This window comes from Doryrhamphus excisus, chromosome 19 (assembly GCF_030265055.1).
Source record: "Doryrhamphus excisus isolate RoL2022-K1 chromosome 19, RoL_Dexc_1.0, whole genome shotgun sequence".
In the NCBI taxonomy this organism is placed as follows: domain Eukaryota; kingdom Metazoa; phylum Chordata; class Actinopteri; order Syngnathiformes; family Syngnathidae; genus Doryrhamphus; species Doryrhamphus excisus.
In genome coordinates, this window is record NC_080484.1 from 16296662 (window position 1) to 16313565 (window position 16904).

Here is a 16904-nt window from a genome sequence, read left to right on the forward strand (position 1 = left end):
CACCTGGTATTATTGTATCTGTAAAATTGTCATGCAATCTGCTATTATTATTTATTATTTTATATTTATATTTAAATATTTTAAAAATAATAAAATATTATAATAATTACAATAAAATTAAAATAATTATTATATTATTATTATGTAAAATATGCAAATATAACAATACTATTATATATAATTAATATAATAATTATAATAATCATAATAGTTCTAATAATAATCAATAATAATCTAATAATAATAATAGTTATTATTATTATTATGTGCTTGTGTCCCTTTTTTCAGGAGCACTTTGGGATTGGGCGGGCCGTATTCAAACACTTGGCGGGCCGGATGTGGCCCCCGGGCCGTAGTTTGCCCACCCCTGAGCTAGTCGCTAGCCGTGATGTGTCACTACGACAGTATTGTAGTTCTTGAGCGTCATAATGTCTTTTTTTTGGGGTGTGTTCCATTACGTGCATTCTTAGCTGTTTTTTTTTGTTTTTATATCATTTTTTTTTTGTTTTTTTTTGTTTTTATGTCTTTAAAAGGTACAGAAAATAGAGACTTGTGTTCATGTGTACTTTTTCCTTGATGGTGTTGTTTTGATGAAATAAATATGACATGTGTTTTATTGCTAAATGCTAAAAAAGAGCTATATCAAGCGTAGGTATACTGTGTGTGTTCAGGTGCCCAGTCGGACAGTGAGCTGCCGTCCCACCAGCCGAATCCGGTGAGTTTAGATCGTGGCTACACGTCAGACTCGGAGGTCTACACAGACCACAACAAGACCAGAATCCCTCGCTCCACAACAGACGTCGATGTAGCAAGCAGCAGCGGCTGGCTGGTGGTCGGTACCTTCTCTTCACTCGGGTTCCTCCTTTATCTCTGCTCTCTTCTCCAAACGTCGTATTTCTTCTTCCAGGTTGGGAAAGAGGACCTGGAAAGCAGTAAGGGTCCGCCACTTGGCTCCAAATGTCAAGTCAATCACCCCCTGGTCAACCAGTACAGTTTAACGCTGGGTCAGGACCTGGGCCAACACGACACCAAGTCTCTCCTCAAGTGTGTGGAAACGCTGTCATTCATCGTCCGTGATGCTGCCCACATCACACCCGACAACTTTGAGCTGTGTGTCCGAGCCATCAGGGTGTTTGTGGAGGCTAGTCTCAATGGAGGTGAGTTGTGTTTTATCTGCTGTGATAAAAACGCTCGTGTACTTGTACCACCGATAGCGAGAAACCAGCAGCAATGGCGAAGAAAATGATTATTTTGACCCTCAATCAAGCTGATTAATTGTATATAAAGAACACATCCTCAAGCACTTTGCACTTTCACCAGGTTACCGCAACCATGATAAGAAAAAGAGCCACAAGTATGACTCTGCCAAGTCCCGTTTGAGGAAAAAGGCTGGAGGCAAGGAGAAGGAGGGGGGCAACGGCGCAAGACGAGGCGGAAGCCGTGCCTCCGGCCACCGTCCGTCACGTTCCCATAGCGATGACGAGGAGGACGAGGGTGTCCCGGCAAGTTACCACACGGTGTCATTACAGGTTAGTCAGGATGTAAGTACAGGATCCCTTTTTTCCCTTCTACCTTTTGTCAGCCCACTTGTTCCTAAAACATACAGTCCGCCCTCGTTTATGGCACTGCATCCCCACCCAAAATACAAAACCTCTTTACCACCTTCTAAATACACATTTTAACATGATTAGAGCCCTCTAAACTTGACATAACACCCCTATAGTCACCTTTACACACCTATTACACAATAAGAGAAAAATAAGACAGTGAAAGCGTCTTTACCACCTTCTAAATACACATTTTAACATGATTAGAGCCCTCTAAACTTGACATAACACCCCTATAGTCACCTTTACACTCCTATTACACAATAAGAGAAAAATAAGACAGAGAAAGCGTCTTTGCCACATTCTAAATACACTTTTAACATGATTAGAGCCCTCTAAACTTGACATAACACCCCTATAGTCACCTTTACACTCCTATTACACAATAAGAGAAAAATAAGACAGAGAAAGCGTCTTTGCCACCCTTCTAAATACACTTTTAACATGATTAGAGCCCTCTAAACTTGACATAACACCCCTATAGTCACCTTTACACACCTATTACACAATAAAAAAATAAGACAGAGAAAGCGTCTTTGCCACCTTCTAAATACACATTTTAACATGATTAGAGCCCTCTAAACGTGACATAACACCCCTATAGTCACCTTTACACACCTATTACACAATAAGAGAAAAATAAGACAGTGAAAGCGTCTTTACCACCTTGTAAATACACATTTTAACATGATTAGAGCCCTCTAAACTTGACATAACACCCCTATAGTCACCTTTACACTCCTATTACACAATAAGAGAAAAATAAGACAGAGAAAGCGTCTTTGCCACATTCTAAATACACTTTTAACATGATTAGAGCCCTCTAAACTTGACATAACACCCCTATAGTCACCTTTACACTCCTATTACACAATAAGAGAAAAATAAGACAGTGAAAGCGTCTTTGCCACCTTCTAAATACACATTTTAACATGATTAGAGCCCTCTAAACTTGACATAACACCCCTATAGTCACCTTTACACACCTATTACACAATAAGAGAAAAATAAGTAAGTGAAAGCGTCTTTGCCACCTTCTAAATACACATTTTAACATGATTAGAGCCCTCTAAACGTGACATAACACCCCTATAGTCACCTTTACACACCTAATACACAATAAGAGAAAAATAAGACAGAGAAAGCATCTTTGCCACCTTCTAAATACACTTTTAACATGATTAGAGCCCTCTAAATGTGACATAACACCCCTATAGTCACCTTTACACACAATAAGAGAAAAATAAGACAGAGAAAGCATCTTTGCCACCTTGTAAATACACATTTTAACATGATTAGAGCCCTCTAAATGCGACATAACACCCCTATAGTCACGTTTACACTCCTATTACACAATATAGACATAATAAGAGAAAATAAGACAGAGAATGCTTCTTTGCCACCTTCTAAATACACTTTTATCATGATTAGAGCCCTCTAAATATGACATAACACCCCTATAGTCACCTTTACACTCCTATTACACAATATAGACATAATAAGAGAAAAATAAGACAGAGAAAGCATATTTGCCACCCTTCTAAATACACATTTTAACATGATTAGTGCCCTCTAAACGTGACATAACACCCCTATAGTCACCTTTACACACCTATTACACAATAAGAGAAAAATAAGACAGAGACAGCGTCTTTGCCATCTTCTAAATACACATTTTAACATGATTAGAGCCCTCTAAACGTGACATAACACCCCTATAGTCACCTTTACACACCTAATACACAATAAGAGAAAAATAAGACAGAGAAAGCGTCTTTGCCACCTTCTAAATACACTTTTAACATGTGTATTCGGTTAACAGCGCCGTGCCGCTGTTAACCGAGGCGCCGCGCCGCTGTTAACCGAGGCGCCGCGCCGCTGTTAACCGAGGCGCCGCGCCGCTGTTAACCGAGGCGCCGCGCCGCTGTTAACCGAGGCGCCGCGCCGCTGTTAACCGAGGCGCCGCGCCGCTGTTAACCGAGGCGCCGCGCCGCTGTTAACCGAGGCGCCGCTGTTAACACTCACACTCGTATGTGTGTAATACGTGAGAGTTAGTATGCGGACATGCTGTGTTTGTTCAATTTCGAGTGATGTGCTGACCAAGCGCCTGTCTCTGTGCAGCTCTTGGACCTGATGCACACGTTGCACACGCGGGCTGCCAGCATTTACAGCTCTTGGGCAAAGGAAGACCAGCATGTGGAGGCTGCTGGGAAGAAGATTGAAGCCGACTCGCAGACTCTGTGGACAAGCTGCTGGTGCCCCCTGCTGCAAGGTGCGTACGTAACATGATTAGAGCCCTCTAAATGTGACATAACACCCCTATAGTCACCTTTACACACCTATTACACAATAAGAGAAAAATAAGACAGAGAAAGCATCTTTGCCACCTTCCAAATACACATTTTAACATGATTAGAGCCCTCTAAATGTGACATAACACCCCTATAGTCACCTTTACACAAGCAGGAGTCCTCTTTGTTTTTTTTGGTCTTATTTTCTCTTATGATGTCTATACTATATTGGGTAATAGGAGTGTATCGGTCACTATAGGGGTGTTATTCCTTGTCTGGAGGGCTCTAATCATATTGAAAAGTGTATTATTGTTTTAACACGATTAGAGCCCTCTAAATGTGACATAACACCCCTATAGTCACCTTTACACACCTATTACACAATAAGAGAAAAATAAGACAGAGAAAGCATCTTTGCCACCTTCCAAATACACTTTTAACATGATTAGAGCCCTCTAAACGTGACATAACACCCCTATAGTCACCTTTACACAAGCAGGAGTCCTCTTTGTTTTTTAGGTCTTATTTTCTCTTATGATGTCTATACTATATTGGGTAATAGGAGTGTATCGGTCACTATAGGGGTGTTATTCCTTGTCTGGAGGGCTCTAATCATATTGAAAAGTGTATTATTGTTAGTCTTATTAGTATGCGGGGCCACAATACTGATGGTGCTGCGTTGTTTACCTGTGCAGGCATCGCTTGGCTGTGCTGTGACGCCAGACGTCAGGTGCGTATGCAGGCTCTCACCTACCTCCAGAGGGCCCTGCTGGTTCACGATCTGCAGACACTCCACGCCTCCGAGTGGGAGTCTTGCTTCAATAAGGTAACCCTCTGCCCGGGGAGACTTTGACGAGAAAGAAGACACGCCTACGAGTATTTCCGGTACATGAGAAAGTACTTGTTATCTCCTCCTCGCAGGTTCTCTTCCCGTTGCTGACCAAGTTGCTGGACAACATCAGTCCGGCTGACGTGGGGGGGATGGAAGAGACCAGAATGAGAGCCTGCACCCTCCTGTCAAAGGTTCGTAGCGTAGGTCCAGGACTCTGTGTGTGGGTCACAATGCTTACTAGTCCACTAACTATAGAATAGGAGTGAATTGAGGTGGTGATTTTGACACCCCCCCCCCCCCATGCCAGCCCCCAGTCCTGAACCACAGACTAGATTCCAGGAACCAGATAGAAACACATGATGTGATATTTCTATTGAGTGGTATTGTGTTGGGATACGTATGAAGGAGTTATGTATGTACTATATAGATTTGCTGTGTGGGGGGGGGGGGTTTCAGGTTTTCCTGCAGCACCTCCTGCCGTTGTTGTCCCTGCCGACCTTTGCCGCCCTGTGGCTCACCATTTTGGATTTCATGGACAAGTACATGCATGCCGGATCCAGTGACTTGCTGGTGAGGACAGACGGACCGAGACGTAGCTAAGCTGGTGTCTGCAGGAAGAACCCATGTATGACCCACGTGGTACCTCTGCTGTGTCCAGCTGGAGGCCATCCCAGAATCCCTGAAGAACATGCTGCTGGTGATGGACACCGCGGAGATCTTTCGTGGTGCTGATTCCAAGACCAGATACTCGGACTTGTGGGAAATAACGTGGGAACGAATCGACTGCTTCCTGCCTCACCTGAGGGAGGAACTCTTTAAACAAACTGTTTTACCAGGTACGCGCTTATACATATATATAGTGTATATATATGCCAGTATACCATATATATATATATATATATATATATATATATATATATATATATATATATATATATATATATATATATATATATATATATATATATATATATATATATATATATATATGTCTGTCATTATACCATATATATATATGTGTGTGTATATATGTGTGTGTGTATATATATATATATGTGTGTGTATATGTATATATATATATGTCTGTCAGTATACCATGTGTGTGTGTGTGTATGTGTATATATATATATATGTAAGTATACCATATATGTAAGTAAACCATATATGTAAGTATACCATATATATATATATATGTATGTATGTGTATGTATATATATGTGTGTATGTGTATGTATATATATGTGTATATGTGTATGTATATATATATATGCATGTATATATGTGTATATATGTATGTGTATGTATGTATATATATATGTATATATGTATGTGTATGTATGTATATATGTATGTGTATGTATGTGTATGTATATATGTATGTATGTATATATATATATATATATGTATGTATGTATTATATATATATGCATATATATATGTATATACATATGTGTGTATATATATATGTGTGTATGTATGTATGTATGTATAATATATATATGTATGTATGTATATAATATATATATGTATGTATGTATGTATATAATATATATATTTATATATATATGTATGTATATAATGTATGTATGTATGTATGTATATAATATATGTGTATGTATGTATATAATATATATATTTATATATATGTATGTATATAATGTATGTATGTATGTATGTATATAATATATGTGTATGTATGTATATAATATATATATTTATATATATATGTATGTATATAATGTATGTATGTATGTATGTATGTATATAATATATATATATATGTGTGTATATAATATATATGTATGTATGTATGTATGTATGTATATAATATATATGTATGTATGTATGTATGTATATAATATATATATATATATATATAATATATATATATATATATATATATATATATATATATATATATATATATATATATATATATATATATATATATATATATATGAGTGTATATGTGTGTGTGCGCGTGCGCGTGCGTGTGTGTGCACGTGTGTGTACGTGTGTGTACGTGTGTACACGTACCATATTGGTAATGCCAACAATAATCATTTCAGATCCGGTACCCAGCCCTCCGTCAGAGCCTGTGCATCCCAATTCGTCATCGGGCCAGCTTCCCTCCCCACAGGCGTCTCTGGGTCCGGCCCTGCAGCAGCCATCTTGTCCGGTGTCCGGAACTCCTGAAGCCCAAATTCCCAGCAGGCCAGCATCACCTCAGGAGAACCAAGCAGCCAACGGTAGCACACCCAAAACATACACCTGCTGTCTCCTAGTACTAGTACACATGTAGTACACTAATATAGTATTTTACCAAGTTTACCAAGAGAAGGAACGATAAGACATGTTGTCTTCCAGGAGTAGAGCGATCGTCTCCTGTCGCCACGGCGATGCTTCCCATGCCAGTGCCCCTACCAGCATCGGAATGCCAAGGTCCTTCGCCACTGAGCCAGTCTCCTCTCATCATCCAACCCCTGGCCTCGCCTCTGCAGGTGGGGGTGCCGCCCATGTCCCTGCCAATCATCCTCAACCCCGCCCTCATTGAGGCCACGTCTCCGGTACCACTGCTCCCGAGTCCTAGACCTACAAGCCCCTCTGACCAAGTCCAGTCGGACCGCCTCCTCTCTTCACCTTAGCAGCGCATCCACTTCCACACTAATTCAGAGTAATCATATTACATAGAGTACATGACGTATGAATACACTTGAGTCTTGTCAAGCTGTTTTGTTGGCATATATTCATCTACCATTTGGGTCAAACATACCCCCCCCACACACACCCCCCACCACCATCATCATCATCATCGTCCCCTTCTTCCCCCGCATGGAGATGTTCACCTTCCAATCATCAAAAACCTCAACCAACCCAAAGCAAAATACAAAGACATGAATAAACGTAAACGTCCAACATGCAGTCTATGAATTTATGGAGGCCATGGAGCGTGAAAGAAAAAAAAGTTAAAAACATTCCAGGGATAAATTCGATGAAGTGTATAGCGTGCATCCAATGTTCTTTTCATGGGTTTGATGCCTTACCCCCCCCCATCTTAACTTGTCTGTTTGCAAAAGCATGCTTCCTTTCCCTTTCCTCCCAAACATAGAAAGAAGTGGACACCTAGCATACGTTGCTATCATTAGCTTCCGAGGCTTTTGGAGACGCGTTGCATCCCAGGAACGACCGCTTGCTTGTTGGCTGCTTTTATTTTATTTATTCTTACGACCAAAGTCTCCCTCACACCGCAAACCGCTTCATTTTGCCGTGGATGGGGAGATGAGCGTAGCTTCAGCAGGAAGTCAGATTTACGTCTTGTGTACATAATATAGTAGAAATGAAAGGTGTACTTTTTACAGTGTAATAAATATCACCTAAAGCAGCTTTGTCTTGTCTTGTTGCTTGTGTGTCAGCAATACACTTGTACATAAATTCACTCCAAATACCCCACGGGTGGCCTGTTGATCCCGTCCAGCCATTGGGGCGGGTTGTATTATCGATCTAAATGCCCTTACATAACAGATTTGCTCTGCCGGGAAAAATGTAAGCTAACTTTGAATCCAAATAATCTTAATCATAATAATCATTCATGGTGGGAAATAACACCCATAGTCACTTTTACACTCCTATTAGCCAATATAGTATCCACAGTAAGATAAAATAAGACAGAAAACCTATTTGCCACCTTCTAAATACACTATTAGAGACCTCTACACGTGACATAACAACCCTACAGTCACTCCTACAATCCTCTTAGCCAATATAGTAGACATAAGAGAAAATAAGACAAAAAACAGTATACACAGTAAGATAAAATAAGACAGAAAACCTATTTGCCACCTTCTAAATACACTATTAGAGACCTCTACACGTGAAATAACAACCCTACAGTCACTCCTACAACCCATTTAGCTAATATAGTAGACATAAGAGAAAATAAGACAGAAAACCAGTATACACAGTAAGATAAAATAAGACAGAAAACCTATTTGCCACCTTCTAAATACACTATTAGAGACCTCTACACGTGACATAACAACCCTACAGTCACTCCTACAATCCTTTAGCCAATATAGTAGACATAAGAGAAAATAAGACAGAAAGCCAGTATACACAGTAAGATAAAATAAGACAGAAAACCAGTTTACCACCTTCTAAATACACTTTTAGAGACCTCTACATGTGAAATAACAACCCTACAGTCACTCTTACAATCCTTTTAGCCAATATAGTAGACATAAGAGAAAATAAGACAGAAAACCAGTATCCACAGTAAGATAAAATAAGACAGAAAACCTATTTGCCACCTTCTAAATACACTATTAGAGACCTCTACACGTGACATAACAACCCTACAGTCACTCCTACAATCCTTTTAGCCAATATAGTAGACATAAGAGAAAATAAGACAGAAAGCCAGTATACACAGTAAGATAAAATAAGACAGAAAACCAGTTTACCACCTTCTAAATACACTATTAGAGACCTCTACAAGTGAAATAACAACCCTACGGTCACTCCTACAATCCTTTTAGCCAATATAGTAGACATACGAGAAAATAAGACAGAAAAACAGTATACACAGTAAGATAAAATAAGACAGAAAACCTATTTGCCACCTTCTAAATACACTATTAGAGACCTCTACACGTGACATAACAACCCTACAGTCACTCCTACAATCCTTTAGCCAATATAGTAGACATAAGAGAAAATAAGACAGAAAGCCAGTATACACAGTAAGATAAAATAAGACAGAAAACCAGTTTACCACCTTCTAAATACACTTTTAGAGACCTCTACATGTGAAATAACAACCCTACAGTCACTCTTACAATCCTTTTAGCCAATATAGTAGACATAAGAGAAAATAAGACAGAAAACCAGTATCCACAGTAAGATAAAATAAGACAGAAAACCTATTTGCCACCTTCTAAATACACTATTAGAGACCTCTACACGTGACATAACAACCCTACAGTCACTCCTACAATCCTTTTAGCCAATATAGTAGACATAAGAGAAAATAAGACAGAAAGCCAGTATACACAGTAAGATAAAATAAGACAGAAAACCAGTTTACCACCTTCTAAATACACTATTAGAGACCTCTACAAGTGAAATAACAACCCTACGGTCACTCCTACAATCCTTTTAGCCAATATAGTAGACATACGAGAAAATAAGACAGAAAAACAGTATACACAGTAAGATAAAATAAGACAGAAAACCTATTTGCCACCTTCTAAATACACTATTAGAGACCTCTACACGTGACATAACAACCCTACAGTCACTCCTACAATCCTTTAGCCAATATAGTAGACATAAGAGAAAATAAGACAGAAAGCCAGTATACACAGTAAGATAAAATAAGACAGAAAACCAGTTTACCACCTTCTAAATACACTTTTAGAGACCTCTACATGTGAAATAACAACCCTACAGTCACTCCTACAATCCTTTTAGCCAATATAGTAGACATAAGAGAAAATAAGACAGAAAGCCAGTATACACAGTAAGATAAAATAAGACAGAAAACCAGTTTACCACCTTCTAAATACACTATTAGAGACCTCTACAAGTGAAATAACAACCCTACGGTCACTCCTACAATCCTTTTAGCCAATATAGTAGACATACGAGAAAATAAGACAGAAAAACAGTATACACAGTAAGATAAAATAAGACAGAAAACCAGTTTACCACCTTCTAAATACACTATTAGAGACCTCTACACGTGAAATAACAACCCTACAGTCACTCTTACAATCCTTTTAGCCAATATAGTAGACACAATATGACATAAATAAGACCTTGTGCTTGTGTGTGTCGCTGTCAATTTGTTCCAGTGCAAGAGGAGCTAAGTTGGGGGGGGGGGGGGTAGGGGTCAAAGTGTAGTTTTAGCTAGGTGGGGGTTACAGCCCCTACGTAGGCCATGTTAGGCACGATCGTGTCTGTTGTGAGATGATTCAAAGCTGCGATAAAAAAAATAAAAAAAACATCAAGTCTGGTGCTTGTGTGTCTCAGCCAACATGACAGTAACACAACTGCCACCTAGTGGCCAGTGTACAATACTGCACATCATCACAACCTCTTTCAATGAGTCTTGTGGATGCCTTTTGTTTTTTTTAGACATTTTTAAGCTTGAATGTAGGCAAAGTACATATTGCTGACAAAGTACAAATAATACTTAATAAATACGACAAATACAAATACAAATACGACAATTTGTACTTGAATACGCATATTTCTGACCAATTCCGAGCTGCATTCAATCATTTTTCATGTATTTTTGAAGTTTTGAAGTTATTTGTCTCTCGGTAGCCGAACATCACTGACTTGTAGTTTCATCAGTTATCCACTAGATGTCGACAAAGACCCAGAAATGAAAATAAACTCCACCACTCATTTATTTATACTGTATATCATACACTGTGTAACACCTGTCATTTTTACACATCATAATAATACAGCAACCTACTGTCGCCTGTACATAACAAATTGATGTTTTTTTTATTTAAAAAAAAAATCAGCTCTTCAATAAATGTAGTTTGAATGCTTAAAATACAATTCATGGTTTTCCAAAAAAAATCGTTATTATAGATTTATTACTTTTGAATCGGAAACATAAAATGTGTTATGAAAGCCAAATGTTAAATATAATAACCATATTATTTATTTTAGTCTGCCAATATGCTGACAGGTGAAAGTTGAGACGTTTTTTTAATCCAAATGTCATTTGTTCGCGTTTGGAATGACAAACTATCTACAAGTCCACGACTCGACCAACATAAGAAGGACCGCAGCGTACCGGAGCGTACCGGAGCGTACCGCGAGGCCTTCCGAGCCAGAGGAGCCGGTACCGGCCGAGCAGGCCGCGTTTGTGTCGCTACTCGCAGGCCGACACGCCGCTCATCTTGCCGGTGCTTTCGCTCCAAGGCTGCAGGTTGTGCAGGGCGAACAGGGACGTGTTCTGCAGGCACAGCCGATCTGGGGTCAGCGGCTGCTTGACGGACTTCTGGAAGGCTTCCTGCTGAAGCTGCATCAGGATGCGGTTGGCCTGCTGCCTCTCGGCCTCTCTCTCCTCCGCCGTCTGCCTCCTACACGCACGGTAACAACAAAATATGGAGCGTTCCTTCAATCACAATAACGTTATTATAATTATTATTATTTTTTATAAATGTTATTATTCTATTCGGGTGTGTTCGGCAGCATCTTAACCTCTCAATTGTGTTTTTGACACATTCAAGTTCTCCGGGAATTCCCATTTCTAATTGAAACATTCCTCATATTTCTTATATCATTTTGATAATATTTATAATGTTTTTTTATGGCATTGATATTGTTGTTGTTTTTATTTTGGGTCAATGATGGATTTGGTGAAGAAAGGCGTCCTGGTGTTAATAGTAGTAAAGATATTGGCATTATTTGATGTTATTATTATTATTATTATTATTATTATTATTATTATTGTGTATAATATTTATGGTATGATGAGTACAGTTGGATGAAATGAAGGTGAATATTAAGATGTTTATAGAAGAATTTCTTAGCGAAAAAATGAAGTTACAATATCCCAATAATAATAATAATAATAATAATAATAATAATAATAATAATAATAATAATAATGGTGATAATAATAATAATAATAAATGGTGATGATGATGATGATAATAATAACAATAACAATAATAATAATAATAAATGGTGATGATGATGATGATGATAATAATAATAATAATAATAATAATAATAAATGGTGATGATGATGATAATAATAATAATAATAATAATAATAATAATGGTGATAATAATAATAATAATAATAATAATGGTGATAATAATAATAATGGTGATAATAATAATAATAATAATAATAATAATAATAATAATAATAATAAATGGTGATGATGATGATGATAATAATAATAATAATAATAATAATAATAATAATAATAATAAATGGTGATGATGATGATGATGATGATGATAATAATAATAATAATAATAATAATAATAATAATAATAATAATAATAATAATAATAATAATAATAATAATAATAATAATAATAATAATAATAATAATAATCAGCGTTAGCAGAAGAAGCCGACCTCCACTTGGTGCGTCTGTTCTGGAACCAGGTCTTGACCTGAGCGTCGCTCATCTTCAGGGCCTTGGCCAGGACGCTCCTCTCGGCGGAGGACAGGTACTTCTGGCGGTGGAAGCGTTTCTCCAGCTCGCAGATCTGCAGCCGACTGAACGAAGTCCGAGGCTTCTTCTTCTTGGCCGGAGTCCGGTTCTGGTACGGATGGCCCACGCGACGCGGCGCCGCGCGAGGCGACACGCACACTGGACGGACACACGACACGCGACACACAGCGATAACCACGTGACTTGCAAGGGAAGCGATCAGCATTCATAATCATAATCATAAATAAGTGTCTCGTGCTTCTTTTCACATGTAGATTTCCTTTCATGTAGATAGATAGATACTAGGTAGATATAGATAAGAAGATGCCAACATAGATAAGAATATTTTCAATCCAGAAAACACTTCAACAGAAAAGCAAAACATCTTCTACCTTATTTATTATATACTCATAATACTTATCATTTATATACTCTACCTATTATATACACTCTACTTATGATTTATATACTCTACATATTATATACACTCTACTTATGATTTATATACTCTACATATTATATACTCTACTTATGATATATACTTGTGATTTATATACTCTACCTACTATATACTGTACTTATGATATATACTTATGATTTATATACTCTACCTATTATATACTCTACTTATATATACTTATGATTTATATACTCTGCCTATTATATACTCTACCTATGATATATAAACTTATGATTTATATACTCTACCTATTATATACTCTACTTATGATATATACTTATGATTTATATACGCTACCTATTATATACTACTTATGATGTATATACTTATGATTTATATACTCTACCTATTATATACTCTACTTATGATATATACTTATGATTTATATACGCTACCTATTATATACTACTTATGATGTATATACTTATGATTTATATACTCTACCTATTATATACTCTACTTATGATATATACCTATGATTTATATACTCTACCTATTATATACTCTACTTATGATATACTCTACTTATGATTTATATATTCTACCTATTAGATACTCTACTTGTGATATACTTATGATTTATATACTCTACCTTTATATACTCTACTGATTATATACTCTACTTATGATATACTCTACTTATGATTTACGTATATATTCTACCTACTATATACTCTACTTGTGATATACTCTACTTATGATTTACGTATATATTCTACCTATTATATACTCTACTTATGATATATACTTATGATTTATATACTCTACCTATTATATATTGTACTTATGATATACTCTACCTTTATATACTCTACCTATTATATACTCTACTTATGATATACTCTACTTATGATTTATATATTATACCTATTAGATACTCTACTTATGATATATACTTATGATTTATATACTCTACCTATTATATACTCTACTTATGATATATATACTTATGATTTATATACTCTACCTATTATATACTCTACTTATGATATATACTTGTGATTTATATACTCTACCTATTATATACTCTACTGATGATATACTCTAATTATGATATACTCTACCTGTTATATACTCTACTGATTACATACACTACTTATGATATACTGTACTTATGATATACTCTACTTACTATATATGTATACCCTAGAGCAGGGGTGGGCCAATGTTTTGACTGGCGGGCCGCATTGCTTTCCCAAAAAGTATGGGGGTATACATATATACTATGTATTGTACACGGAACAGTCCATCTGGATTGGAAAAGTATTCTATCTGGAAAAGTGTTGTGTCCCTTTTTTCAAGAGCACTGCCGGATGTGGCCCCCAGGCCGTAGTTTGCCCACCCCTGCTCTAGAGTATATAATAGTAGAATATATAATAGTCATATTCAGGCAGTATCTCTGATGAATTTAGGCAGTATTTGGTATGTATTCAGGCAGTATTTGGTATGTCTTCAGGCAGTATTTGGTATGTCTTCAGGCAGTATTTGGCATGTGTACCTTTATTTACTCTGCTGATTATATACTCTACTAATGATGTACCTATTATATACTCTATTTGGTATGTATAGGCAGTATTTGGTATGTATTCAGGCAGTATTTGTGATGTATTTAGGCAGTATTTGGTATGTACTTAGGCAGTATTTGTAATGTATTTAGGCAGAATTTTGGTATGTATTCAGGCAGTATTTGTGATGTGTTTAGGCAGTATTTGGTATGTACTTAGGCAGTATTTTTAATGTATTTAGGCAGTATTTGTCATGTATTTAGGTAGAATTTTGCTATGTATTCAGGCAGTATTTGTGATGTATTTAGGCAATATTTGGTATGTATTCAGGCAGTATTTGGTATGCATACCTTTATATACTCTACTGATTATATACTCTACTAATGATGTACCTATTATATACTCTATTTGGTATGTATAGGCAGTATTTGGTATGTATTCAGGCAGTATTTGTGATGTATTTAGGCAGTATTTGGTATGTACTTGGGCAGTATTTGTAATGTATTTAGGCAGAATTTTGGTATGTATTCAGGCAGTATTTGTGATGTGTTTAGGCAGTATTTGGTATGTATTCAGGCAGTATTTGGTATGTATTCAGGCAGTATTTGTGATGTATTTAGGCAATATTTGGCATGTATTCAGGCAGTATTTGGTATGTATACCTTTATATACTCTACTGATTATATACTCTACGAATGATATACCTATTATATACTCTATTTGGTATGTATTGAGGCAGTACTTGTGATGTATTTAGGCAGTATTTGGTATGTATTCAGGCAGTATTTGTGATGTATTTAGGCAGTATTTGGTATGTACTTAGGCAGTATTTTTAATGTATTTAGGCAGTATTTGTCATGTATTTAGGTAGAATTTTGGTATGTATTCAGGCAGTATTTGTGATGCAATATTTGTGATGTATTAAGGCAATAATGGTGTATTTGGTATGTATTTAGTATTTGCTATGTGTATAGTATTTGTGTAGTATTTAGTGTTTTTTGCTGAGGTGTTTGTGCCAGCAGACATGTTGGGATCTGTCTGTATTGGCGCTTGTGTTTGCTTTTATGTTCATATTTATTAATATTTATGTTATATATATATATATGTTATATATACTTGTGATGATGTGTGAGGCCGATGATGATGATGATGATGATGAGGAGGAGGAATATGGAGTTTTTTCCCAGTGCAATATTATTTGGGCATACGGTGTGAAATATCAAATAAACGTCTGTGGGTATTTTTATATGAAATATGTATTTTACCTTTTGCCAAACTAGTCAAATGATGAGGTGAAAATATTGCAAACACGTGACTTGCTGAAGGTGGGCAGGAACATGAATAATATTTCATGAGATTTCCTGGTAGTATTTTTTTTTACATCCTAATAAATCCTACATGAAGAAGTAATATTTCTGTATTTGATGACATATTAGTCACATATTATATGATATTAATCACTGCATGCAAATGAATCACGTGTAGCGTAATAGTACATCTAGGGCTAGATGAAGTAGAGTAGCGTGTACTCGGAGGTACTTGGAGGTATACTGTGTATTTTTCCTACCCGTGAAGGTGTCTTTGGTGTATCTTCTGTTGGTTTCCATCCACGGGAAGGTGAGCGCGCCAAGGTTGTTGACGCTTCCGGTCACGGGCGGCAAACTCCCGCCGCTCACGGGTCTGTGCGCGGGCACGCGGATGACCCCCGCGGGGTTGACGTCGGCCCCGTTGGCGCAGACGCCGGTGCTCACGTGGTAAGGGTTGCCGTGAGCGCTCCCGCACGGGAAGCCGCCGCCGGCGGCGTCGCCGAGGCCGAGGCCGCCGCCGCCGCCGCCGCACGTGTACAGGTGAGAGTAATCCGGCTCGTGCATCCTCGTGGCCAGCATGTGCTCGCCGGCGCTCAAGATGTGCTCGATGCCGAAGGTGATGGGCTCCTGCGCGTGCGTGTGCTGCTGGAGGTGCCCCGCGTGATCCATGACCTCCGCGCACCCGCGCCACGAACACGCGTCCA

General features: G+C 37.5%; 2 protein-coding genes across 4 annotated transcripts in view; one reads left to right on the plus strand and one right to left on the minus strand.

Annotated features, from left to right (window-relative positions):
• The window catches only part of gbf1 (golgi brefeldin A resistant guanine nucleotide exchange factor 1), a 90108-nt gene extending 81978 nt beyond the window's left edge, over positions 1-8130 (plus strand). For 2 of the 3 annotated variants that reach the window (XM_058056269.1, XM_058056271.1), the window contains exons 31-40: positions 672-832; positions 908-1157; positions 1321-1541; positions 3729-3879; positions 4594-4724; positions 4820-4921; positions 5187-5300; positions 5389-5566; positions 6800-6979; positions 7098-8130. In XM_058056269.1, coding sequence (XP_057912252.1) covers positions 672-832; positions 908-1157; positions 1321-1541; positions 3729-3879; positions 4594-4724; positions 4820-4921; positions 5187-5300; positions 5389-5566; positions 6800-6979; positions 7098-7375 — 1766 coding nt within the window. In that variant the 3' untranslated portion in view covers positions 7376-8130. The remainder of the gene's footprint in view (positions 1-671; positions 833-907; positions 1158-1320; positions 1542-3728; positions 3880-4593; positions 4725-4819; positions 4922-5186; positions 5301-5388; positions 5567-6799; positions 6980-7097) is intronic. The other variant, XM_058056270.1, reaches the window with a different exon arrangement.
• Positions 8131-11143: 3013 nt separating this feature from the next.
• Positions 11144-16904, minus strand: LOC131106834 (T-cell leukemia homeobox protein 1-like). Its single transcript, XM_058056284.1, has 3 exons — positions 16461-16904; positions 12850-13087; positions 11144-11833 (listed from the first exon to the last, which is right to left on the minus strand). Exons 1-3 carry the CDS (start codon positions 16867-16869, stop codon positions 11623-11625), a joined length of 858 nt encoding a protein of 285 aa, XP_057912267.1. The 5' UTR covers positions 16870-16904; the 3' UTR covers positions 11144-11622.

Coding starts and splice junctions, on each gene's coding strand:
- LOC131106834 (XM_058056284.1), bottom strand. CDS start 16,869: ATGGATCACGCGGGGCACCTCCAGCAGCACACGCACGCGCAGGAGCCC. Junction 13,088..16,460: donor CACCAAAGACACCTTCACGG/GTAGGAAAAATA, acceptor GTGTCCGTCCAG/TGTGCGTGTCGCCTCGCGCG. Junction 11,834..12,849: donor AACAGACGCACCAAGTGGAG/GTCGGCTTCTTC, acceptor CCGTGCGTGTAG/GAGGCAGACGGCGGAGGAGA.